The sequence below is a fragment of the Frieseomelitta varia genome, unplaced genomic scaffold, assembly GCF_011392965.1.
Source record: "Frieseomelitta varia isolate USP_RPSP 00005682 unplaced genomic scaffold, Fvar_1.2 scaffold_281, whole genome shotgun sequence".
In the NCBI taxonomy this organism is placed as follows: domain Eukaryota; kingdom Metazoa; phylum Arthropoda; class Insecta; order Hymenoptera; family Apidae; genus Frieseomelitta; species Frieseomelitta varia.
The window spans coordinates 1,488,885-1,500,284 of record NW_025110014.1 but is presented as its reverse complement, the minus strand read 5'-3'; the positions used below and the strand labels follow the sequence as shown (position 1 = coordinate 1,500,284).

General features: G+C 40.5%; 1 protein-coding gene and 1 pseudogene across 1 annotated transcript; both read left to right on the top strand.

The window, feature by feature from the left end:
* The first annotated feature begins 3,471 nt into the window (after positions 1–3,471).
* LOC122529268 lies at positions 3,472–5,360 on the top strand (annotated as a pseudogene).
* A 1,170-nt stretch (positions 5,361–6,530) lies between these two features.
* LOC122529244 lies at positions 6,531–7,848 on the top strand. Its single transcript, XM_043655140.1, has 3 exons — positions 6,531–6,826; positions 7,373–7,472; positions 7,545–7,848. Exons 1-3 carry the CDS (start codon positions 6,531–6,533, stop codon positions 7,839–7,841), a joined length of 693 nt encoding a protein of 230 aa, XP_043511075.1. The 3' UTR covers positions 7,842–7,848.
* Positions 7,849–11,400: the final 3,552 nt, after the last annotated feature.

Genomic DNA, 11,400 nt, shown 5'->3' with positions numbered 1-11,400 from the left:
GGAAAAATTCACAATTGATCAACGCTTGTGGCATTAATCAGAAAAAAATAAAGGTGAAAAGGGCTTCCAAATATCGCTCGCTGCGAGAATGGAACTTTCACGGGACATCTCGAGAATTCCACGGAGGGAAAAAGCGGAACGAAAAGATAGAAAAGAGAAGAAGAAACACGGCGGTGGGTGGTTGTAAGAGAACGACGACAAAGGTGCAACAATTACTTTATTTTGACTTTTGCGGCCGGCTTCTCGGAGACCGTTTGAGCCGACCGACGTTGCTTTGTTCCCCTCGTGTCGGACGTGAAAACGCGGCAGACGAGGCACCCGTGGCGCTGTTTACCTGTTTCGTACCTGTCAACCGCGCCGGAATATCACGCCGATCTCCCGTATCGCGACAAATGGTGTTACGGCGACCGGTCGCTTTAAGACCGCGCCGAATTCTATGCTCCTTGATGCTTATATACACGTATATAGCTGGTGTTAAAGGCCGAGTCATCGAGCATCGGGAAACCCCTTGGAAGCTTCCAAAGCTCCCACCTTTCGGATCACGCAACTTTCGCAAACAATTCGCTCAGCTAAAGAGATTTATGAAGAGCGGAGAGTCGTTTGCCCAACTTTTATAGAATCTGTAGCTTTTTTACGAAATCTGAGAATCTTGTCGACGGAGAAAGCCGACGTTTTGCGGTCAAATTAGTTTTGGAGATGAAATTCAGAGTTTAACCACCTGCGCTGGCAACTGATTGCGGACCATAACGAGTGACCAAACCATATATACAATAATTCGTCACTTTCTTTTTGAACTCGTCGGTATGACATCGCTGGATAGAAATTACTACCATTGAGATAATAATTAAATTCAATGGATTTATTTTGTTTTATTTAAATATACTTAAAACTGAGAAAATATTGTAATTTTGGGACAAAACAAATTCTCGACGTCGTTCCAGCGCAAGAGGTTAACCACTTGCGCTGGCAACTGATTGCGGACCATAACGAGTGACCAAACCATATATGTAATAATTTATCGCTTTCTTTTTGAACTCGTCGGTATGACATCATTGAATAGAAATTATTATTATTGAGATAATAATTAAATTCAATAGATTTATTTTAGTTTTACTTAAATATACTTAAAACTGAGAAAATATAACAATTTTGGAACGAAAAAATTCTCGACGTGCGTGGCAAGAGGTTAAGCTGCTGGTACGAATAATTTAGAATTTAGGTTTTCGGGGATAGTGATTCAGAATCAAGGTTCCTCGAAGAGTTCGACTTTGAAATTCTTGGGGCGGAAATTTTTAGGAAAATCGTAATTAAATAATAATTTGGAGAATTTGGATTCAGTTTCCGAGCGATGAAATTCAACGAGAAATTAAGAAATCGAAAGATGAAAGACCAACGAAAGAGGGAAATTAAGTAAAACTCGAGGATGGTTGAAAATGTAATTTTTAGTAGAGATTCTTCGACAAGTTGTGGAATTTATATTCAAGATTATTCCAAGGTACTAGAGGTAACAAGTTCAAAGGATATTTCTAATTTGACTGGTTTCTTTCAGCGTTTTGGTTGGAAATTCCTGCGTCGAATTCGTGGCCGTTTCAAATGGAAATCGGTGAAGCCGATACCGAGTCGATTTCCATGCTCTTCACACGCTCGAAATCCGTAGTTTGGGGAAGAAAGAAACGCTCGCCCGTAACGGGCGACGTTGAAAAATCGGCTGCCCTCAGTCTGTTTTGCAACTGAATGATCTAATTTCGAGAGAATGGATACCCGGTTCTGGTTTCATTTGAACGATTCCAACAATCGGTTCAACGAAGATTTACGACTTTCAAATTTGCCCTATTGTACACGTATCTAACTCTGTTAAAATAATTCAATCGAAGATTGAAAGTAGGTATGTTGTAGAATAAATAAATACGAAATAAATCATTGGACTTTGGCAGAATTTCATTTCAGAAATTTCTCGAGAAGTCTGTTGCCAGATTCAAGTCCTGTCAGATAAAATTCAACGAACTTACGTGCACGATCGAAACGACAAAACGAGGTTGGCACGAGAAAAAAAAAAAAAAAAAAGGAAAATCTCACGAAGATGCGACGGAAGGATGATCACGAAAGAAACAAATCGAACGCGAGCGCTCGATCCTGCTTCGCACTCGAACGATCTAATTTCGATCTCGCTACGTGTTCGCAATAAAAGCCGATCCGACGACTTTCTTCGAAGTTCTGTTCTCTCCTTCGCGAACGAATGGAAAAATACAGCAGCTTTGATTTTCCGCGGCGACGATCTCGTTGACTTTTTGCCGCTGTGAGCCGACCGTGCGATCCCAGGTACCCTTAAGATCCTCTTCACAATGCAATTACGCGGGTCTACGATTTCTCGGTCAGCTCGCGTTATGGTAAACGAGCCGTTTAAAAGTCGTTTCTTCGGCACGACTCGATTTTCTTTTGTGTTTCTATTTTGTGTTTCTGAAACCACGCGTGAAAAGGTGTTCTCCCGTGAAGCGGACTCGCTTCAGACGACGAATTCAACGATGTTTATTCGAGGCCCTAATTGGATCGATGTTATCGACAGCGGGCTTCAAACCATCGTTTTTCGACTTCTCGCAAAGTAAATCGGCAAACAGATGACGCTGTCGTCGTCTTCGGTGTAAACCCACAAAATCATGTAAGAAAATTGTTACAGAGTATCCGTTATCACTTTCTAAAATGGACAATAGCAGCAACGATAACAGTATAGTATCGAATCGCAAACGATGAAACTGCAGCTCACCCCCATCGATGTTATCGATGGCAGTATTCACTGATCGGCAAGAAGGAAGACTCGATCGTGGATGGTAACCTAATTAACATTTCGCACAACCTTTTCTTCCTTTTTTTATTTAAGCTTTGGAAACCTCATTTGAGGTTTGTCACAAAGCTGTATCTGTAGAACCAACCGGAAATAACAGAGGAAATAAGAATATTATCCATTAAGGTTAAGATTAAGGAACTTTGTACATTAAGATTACAGTTTTCAAGGAGAGTGTATGTAACGGAATATTTGGTTTAGCGATTATCATGTCGACTTTTAGGGGCGAGAATGATTCGTATTTGCTGAGATTCTTGATAAGATTAATCCTTTGGTGAGTTAACACTCAGTTACGAGTTTCTAGTCACATCTGCAGCCAAGTTCACAAACGATAACCGACGCGAAACAAGGAAGCTGCCAGATCATAATTCTCTATCATTATCTTAAGATTTTTACGAGCGAACCAGGGAGTTGAGTTTTCGTTATAGAATTGGTCAAAGTAGTTTCTACCCTTGGTCTGTTAAGACAATTGGCTCTTGATTCGAAGAGCGAGAACAAACGAGAAGAAGGCACTCGAGGTAGAAGCAAACCTCGCTAATTTATCGGCCAGATATCCCAGTATGGGAGGGGTTTTTACTCAGTAAAACTTGATGGAGCAATTACACAATCTTTTCAATCCACGTAGCTGGCTAATGTCCCGATCTCTTTGCTCTATCTCTGACCATAAATTTGATCGATGTCACGCCGATTGAAAGAGCAACGTGGATCACTACGGCCGCGATTGTCCGTTATCAGGAATCAAAACGAGGATGCTGCGAGCCAACTTTCTCTCCGGTTTCCCCTTCGATCTGTAACGAGCCACGGGGCAGTAATCGCCAGGCGATCAAGCCGCCGATTGAAGAATGCTGCGGCCTGAGAAAGTACAAGTACGCGAAATCGCAGGTAGAGACGGACTTTTGCAACACCCAGAGGCTGCTCGAGAGGATCCGATACCTGAAGAGGAACGTTCAGGACCTGGAGTACGCTCAGCAGAGTATTAAACGGGTAAAAGCGATTGACTTTCGAATCGATCGAAAATTAAAATGGCGAGAGTATCGTTCAGAACGATACGACATGCGTTAAACAGGAAATCGTCGAGAAGAAGAACACGACTTGCCAGACGCAGGATCCATCGCAGTCGGACGTGAACAACTTCCGGCAAATTTTGGACAATTGCATCAAAGAAATGACGAGGCTGAGAGGATTCTTCGAGGACGAGAACGTCTGGTGGAAGATATTCAAGAAACGGGAGTTCAACTGCTGCGAACAGAAGCTGCCGCATCTGCATGGCTATTTGGATGGAACTATGGTCACTCTGAAGATACTGGAGGAGAAAAACGAAGTGCGAAATTTTAGAGAGGCGAAACTTCGTAGAGAACGTGAGTTGAAAGCTTACCAATTTATCTTTATTTAGTTTGGAGAGCCGGTTGCCACCTCGACACCGACAAAGTCACCTCCGAGTCCCAATTCGTCCAATCACAAAGGAAACTACAGAGAGCAACGCGAAGAGAGGGCTGAGAACCATTCTAAAACACACGCAAACTCGTCCACGAACACTGAAACGTAAGAGAGTCGCAACGTCGCTTTGAACGCTTTTAGAAATTACATCAAGATCAATCGCTTCTTTTTATCCTTCAGAGTCAATAATTTTTGTCATCGATATCCTGAGTCTTGTCAAATTCACGAGGGCAATCCTGACTCGACGAGAGCAGAGACACAGGACGAAACAGTCGACCAAACGCGGTGCAATTCAGAACAACCGCGAACAATTTCGTACGACGAAACGTTCGATAGAGACAACACGAACGACACATGTAAATTTCGATAAAGATACGAATTTTGCGGAATTTCCGATTCACCTGAGATTATATCCATAGATGATTGGTTCTCTAAGAACAACGTTGAGTACGCGGAGAGGCCGTCAATTACATTTAACAGCGAGAATACGGCGAGGAGAGCAACCATTGCTGCCGATATCAGCACGTCGATCGATTTAATACCGGTATTATTACATGCAATAGCGTGCGTACGAATAGAGAGATAATTAAGGTCGTAAATACAGCTATAATTGTATCACGCGAAATTTTATTTCTATTATTTCTTTTTTTTTTTAATTTTTTTGTTTCTTTATTTATTTTCTGGTATTTTACTGGTATTTCACAACTTTCCAAATTCTCACCGTAGGCAACTAAAAATTCGAATTCATTCGATTTTCCAAAAATTCCTATTCCATTCGTAGTTTCTTTTGCGTAAAATTTAAAAATTCTGCTTTGATCCTTTTGAAAAAACAGGTATATATTAGAAACGTAGGATAATGGTTACTTCTTGTTTTTTCGAGCAAGTCTCTCTATTTATGCTACAGGATAATTATCGAATACCGATTTTTCAAAAATTTGAAAACCTACTCTAGTACGCCCAGTACAAAAACATCAGGCCGTCGATTAAGAGTCTGAGGGACGTGCAGGAGAGGAGCTTTTCAATCAGAGAATCGAAGGTTAAGAAACAGATTCATCAGGCGAAAAGTCGACGCTCGGATGTTTAAATGGCATCGCCCGATCGTGAATCGGACGATTGATCGTTTCAGTTCGATCGGGCAAATTTCAGTCTGCCGTTTCTTCTTCGAAGGAGTTTTTCTCCTTGTTTGCAACATGCTGCCGTTCCTAACCACGCGTATCATTGGATAATTTGTGTCGCAAATTCTGCAAGAGCTTCCGAGGCTTACGAAAAGTATGGAGAGGAATGCGAAAGAGGTTAATGAAACACGAGGTTAGAGTATCGATGTTTTTAATACAAATTTGACAAACTCGTTTAATAAAGATAACGCGAAGTACAACATTATCAAAGATATTCTCCCGCGAATTTAAAAAAAAAAAAAAAGAAGAACACAGTCTCTCTGAGAGCATTAGATTAATATTCAATTGCAATTTTTAAAGGAGCACGATAGAGTGATCATAGTAGCAAGGTGTTCGGCGCCTACCCACGACGAGAACTTGAAAATGGGCACCAAAACTATACTGATCGTACGTGAATGGGCAATGGTGCGAGTTCCGCGTTCCATTTCGAACTCGATCGAGGATTCGTGAAAAAGCAAGCATTATAAAATATTTCAGGATATCATAAAAGTTCCAAAAAGAGATTCTATACAGATTTTAAGATCGAAATTCGACGAGAGATCTTCAAATTTGAATATTATACAATTCGAGTATCTCCTCCACCAAGAACTCGTAAAAAAGCAATGAAATACCAAGGATGTTCTAAAAATTTCACTAAACCGGAGAGGTTTTAAACACAGATTGTAAAATTGAAATTCGCGAGAGATCTTTAAACTGAATTTTTTATTATTTTCTCTACTAAAAACTCGTGAGAAAGCAAGCATTGAAATACTCGAGAATATTCTAAAAATTCTCAAAATATAACAATTCACTAAATCGAAGAGGTTTTAAATACAGATTATAAAATTGAAATTCGCGAGAGGTCTTTAAATTGAATACTATACAATAATTCGATCGAGAATATTTTCTCTACCAAGAACTCGTGAGAAAGCAAGCATTGAAATACTCGAAGATATTCTAAAAAAATATGACAATTCACCAGACTGAGGAGATTTTAAAATTGAAGTTCGCTATTGAGGATCTTTAAATCGAAAGTCAGAAACTTTGCGAAGTGAAAGAAACAAGATCAACGCTGCGGCGAACACATAGAATGAAAAGGTATGGAGAGACAACCGGTGGTTAACATCGAAACGGGTAATAAGAAACGGATATTGAAGATGAAGGGTAAAGAGCGTGAACCGGTTACGGTGAATGAAGCGAATGACGATCGATCGGTGTCTTCCGGTGCTCGCGAGAATTCCAGGCAATTGTCGGACACAGACGGAATCCCAGATTGTCACACGGATCGGTATCGCAAGAACGCGGGAGACTTTAGGATGAAATTCAGGCCGCCGATTTTTCAGCGGGGATGCTCGAAACATTGTACAGGGATTAAAAGGGATGACTCGGACTCGAGGTAATTGTCACTCACGCTTCGCCCTTAACACTAGAATTACCGAAAGTATAAAATTTTTCCACCAGAGAATAACGTTAGAATAAATGAAACGGAAAATCTTTACAGTACAACAGTGTACACAAGCTTTTATTTATGTATTTTATGAAGGATCATTCAAGTCTCCAAAAATATACTGTTTCGTATCTATAAAATATTTAACAAAAATATTCAAATGGCTATTTTGACCATTTTGGTAGTTGTAGTGTCAATCCTAGAATTTTGTCAGAATGGACAAATTTTTCCACGGAAATTCGATAGCTCAGATCTACACATCGTATTAGATTTTCATTGTTTCTTCTTTTTTTTTTCTTATGGACAGAAACTTCATTTTTTGATAATTTTGTAGCTTTCGGAATTGTTGATGGAAATTGTAGAGATATTTTCTTTTTTCTCCTTGACACAAGTCACCTATTCTTGAGACTTACGGTCGAATACAACTAGCAATAGTTCGAACGCCAATCAGTACGAATCGGAAACGTTTGTAAGTTGAGTTGAGCGATGCTTCAGTTTCGAATTGACAGTGTGCGGCTCGACAAAGGGGAATCATCTGGCGTACGGGATAAAGAGGAGCAAAAGGATGTTGGAGCAATTCTCGAACCAAGTAAAAGTGAGAATAAAACGATCTGTAATCTGTCACGATCGACTCGACGTAATAATACGCGCCCGTTCGTACTCGTAGAAAACAACTCGGAAATCTATGAAAAAGATAAGAAAAGTGTACAAGAACATTGCCGCCCGGAGAGTAATGGGGTACAACTGCGACCTGCGCGAGTGTCCGAGCACCCTAATGGAGTGCAGCACGACTTCCTGCACGAAACCTGCCATGCTTTTCAGCAAGTATCGCGAAATGAGGGGAAATAATGCGACGAGGGACAAAGCCGAGGAATGCGACAGCGCGGAAGGTACGGATCATGAATTCAAGGTGCTGAAGGATCAATCTGTTGGAACGAACGTGGAAAAGGAAACGAGCACTTGAAACAGAGCACATCAACGTTTTAATTTCGTCCTGATAAACGTCTTCATTTCTTAAGCTTCTGAAAGAAATAGGGGAAAAATTGCAAAATAAAGGAAACTGTACAATAGCCTATCTCTGTTCAACCCTTGATTAGTCCGATGGCATTAAATTACCAACGTTGTAAGAATTAATGTAACCTCGTGTTATCTCGTTTTATCACACATTTGTTAAGATATATTCTCTTATATAAATGTCTATCGAAGCTACTCGCTAATGACTGATCTGTGTTTGTTACTTTATTATCATCAAATTAGTTCTTAGTTCTTCCATTGAAATAAATAAGAATAGGAAAAGAAAATTCTTTTGGACAGAACGAGTTGCCAATCTAAACGAAGAGCAGAGAACCGGCCGTTATATCGTAACGTCGTAAGTCTATAAAAAACGTAAAAGAGAGGACGAAAAGTTGGTATTAATGAAGTGGCACTCGGTCCGCGGCTTCCTCGGCTCCAAACTTCCCTGCCATTCGTCGTCCATTACATATTTAGCCAGGCGTAATGAACGATCGTCTCAGGGGATCCAGTGATCAGCGGGGAATCAATTTGTCGACGGGAAGCCGGCGAGATTGACGAACGAGATAATCGCGGAATGTCCGAGCAAGTCGCGGCGAGCAACTTTCGGACGTCCGTCCGTTGAACGTCGATAATCGTCGAATTATAAATTCTTCGATCGTTGCTGTCACGGTCCATCGAATTTCGACTTTCGACTCTCGTTGTCAATTTCTCTTTTCCCTTTTTTCAAACCCAATTAAAACCGTGCGATCGATGACGTGAATCCACGAATCTACGTACCTGATAGTTATTTAGATTATTTACCGATAACCAACGTTGTAATACGCGAACGGTGGTGAAGGAAAATAAACGAAAGCGAGCACTACTGGCCTTCTTGGTATTCTCGAGCTGGTGGCGGTCGATGCGCTCCTTGGTTACGTGGGCGCTAAGGAGCTATATATCACCGGGCAGGTATTCCCCTGGCAAATCGACTTTTATTGCTTTATAGCGATTGTGAGCCGAGGCTACGTTCCGTGGCGCATGTGTAATCTGGATGTAAGGAGCTCGTTATTACCGCGGGCCCATTCACAACGCGATTTCTTTTCAACGATGGACACCATGTCGTTGTGGCGGTCGATTCGGGCTTTGACCACCTCGATTAACTGTCGCAAACTGACGACGTTATCGCTCCGTTCTTCCCCCCCCTTTTTTTTTTTCTTTTTCATTTCCATTTTCTTTCGTATCCGTCGTTGCTGTTATTTACAGTGTTTCACGGTGTTCCGGAGGAACGACCAGCACGACGCGTCAACGGCCTGACGAAGAGATCGATGCTCGTTGACTTTAATTACGAGAAGGTTGGACGAAGATGACGAAGCTAGTAGTACATCATAGATTATCTTCTTTTTGAAGAAACGAATACAGATACGAATCGTCACGCGTTAAAAATCCATCGCCGTTTTAGTTAATTTTGTTCAATTTGAGGTAGGTACGTTGCCTGTTTGATAGTTTCAGGATAATTATTGTATTTTATAGAACTTTGTACATTTCCTACTAGATTCTATTACAAACTTATTTCGTTGACACTTGCATTTAAAATTAGTCCGATGGGAAAAATGACGAAGCTAGTAGACATGGAGATTTCTTTTTAAACAGATGAATAAACGAGTCATTTTTGTACAGATACAAATCATTACACGTTAAAAGTTCACTGCCACTCTAGTTAATTTTTTTCGATTTAAAGCAGAGACATGATTGTTCGAAAGTTTTGGGATAATTATTATTCAGTGAAGAGCATAATTGTGTACCAATAACAATGAAAAATTGTGAATCATTTAAATAACTGATATAACTTTGTAGAAAAAGATTATATATCTTTTAAAGAGCGAAACTTCTATTTTGATAGTCACGAATTCTTTTCAAGATGATTTTGTATCGAGTGGCCGATGGGAAACTGAGGACACATCTTCCTCGAAAATAGTAAAAATGCAAACTGTGTGTAAAAATATTAAAAATCTGTTTTTCATGACTAGATCCACCATCATTTTGAAGATTGAAATTTCTCCTTCACGATAATTCTCTAAAACTTGTTCTACAATATTTTCTTCACTGTTTTATTGAATGTCGAACATTAGGGTTAAACAGCAAAAATTTAAAAATCCCAACGTTTCGTCATTTATCTCTAATGTTCCAAATTCAATAAAAGAAAGAGAAAAAAATCGCACAGCGAGTTTTAAGTGATCGTTGTAAGTAAAAAAATTTCAATCTTCAAGACCATGGTAGATTCAGTTATAAGAAAAATTTTTTAATATTTCTACAAAAATGTAAAATCATTTCCGAAAGCAACAAATTCGCAAAGTTGTCAAAGTACAAGCTTCATGTTTTAAAATGAGACTTCATGTTTTAAAATGTATCATTATACGATCTTTTCTTTTTTATAAAGTTGTATCAGTCTAAATCGACAATTTTTCATTGTCATCGGCACAGTTATTTATGGCTCGTCATTGTGTTTCATAGAACATTATACATTTATTTCTAAACATTTTATTACAGGCTCATCTCGTCGAAACTTGCATTTAAAATTAATAAATGTCCGACGATATCACGTTTATCAAAACGAAAAGAAACGCGAACGCGCGAAGAAAAGGAAGCAAGCGGCCTTGGTCGACTGTCAATTGCCATTTTGCATTCTCTGACTCGCGCGTTTCTTTCTCCGTTGTGGCGAGCTGTCGATGCCCAACCGCTCAATCCGTGTGATTAACCTTCGACAGATCCTGTCGAGGACAATTTTCCACGATTGCAAGTTCATTTAGCGACACCCTCCTCTTCCTCCTCTTCCTCCTCTTTCTTCGGTAACGCGCAACACGAGCCAGCGAGGCACAGCTCGAAGATCGAACCGGGCACGAATGCCGTGTTTTCCTTATTGGCCGATTGAATAATACATGGGAACCGAATAGTATTAGAGCGACGGAGCGCGACACGCGATGCCCATGACGGCTGTCATGTCGTGCAGGTCATGCGTCACGGTTTTGACGAGTTGTTTAGCCCCGGCCGATTTATCGACCCCCGTGATGCAGCCTCTTCGCGCACCATCTGCTCTCTCTTTCTCTCTCTCTTTCTCTCTCATCTTTTTCCCCTCTCGCCGTGCACCAACACGACGATTAATAACGCCCCGGATCGAGATAAGAGGCAGGCCGCGATTTATGGGAAATTATCTTGACCTATGAATTATACTTCACGCGGTTATTATAGGTTTTCAGGTTGGTCATCTTGAAATCGAGTTACACGTTTCGGGCATACTTTCTCGGCCGATTGTTTTTCGACGGCTGTTAGATGGCACGGCCGATTGGAGGAGGGTTTGCGCAACGGACGAGAACAACGGACGGTAATTATATCGGATGTTTAACCTTTTGCGCTTCGAATGACGTGCCACGCACGTCGAGAATTTTTTCTTCCAAAATTGTTACATTTTCTCGGCACTGAGTATATTTAAGTGAAACAAAATAAATTCAATTACTTCTCAATAATTTCTGTGA

Coding starts and splice junctions, on each gene's coding strand:
- LOC122529244 (XM_043655140.1), top strand. CDS start 6,531: ATGGAGAGACAACCGGTGGTTAACATCGAAACGGGTAATAAGAAACGG. Junction 6,827..7,372: donor AGGGATGACTCGGACTCGAG/GTAATTGTCACT, acceptor GCGATGCTTCAG/TTTCGAATTGACAGTGTGCG. Junction 7,473..7,544: donor AATTCTCGAACCAAGTAAAA/GTGAGAATAAAA, acceptor TCGTACTCGTAG/AAAACAACTCGGAAATCTAT.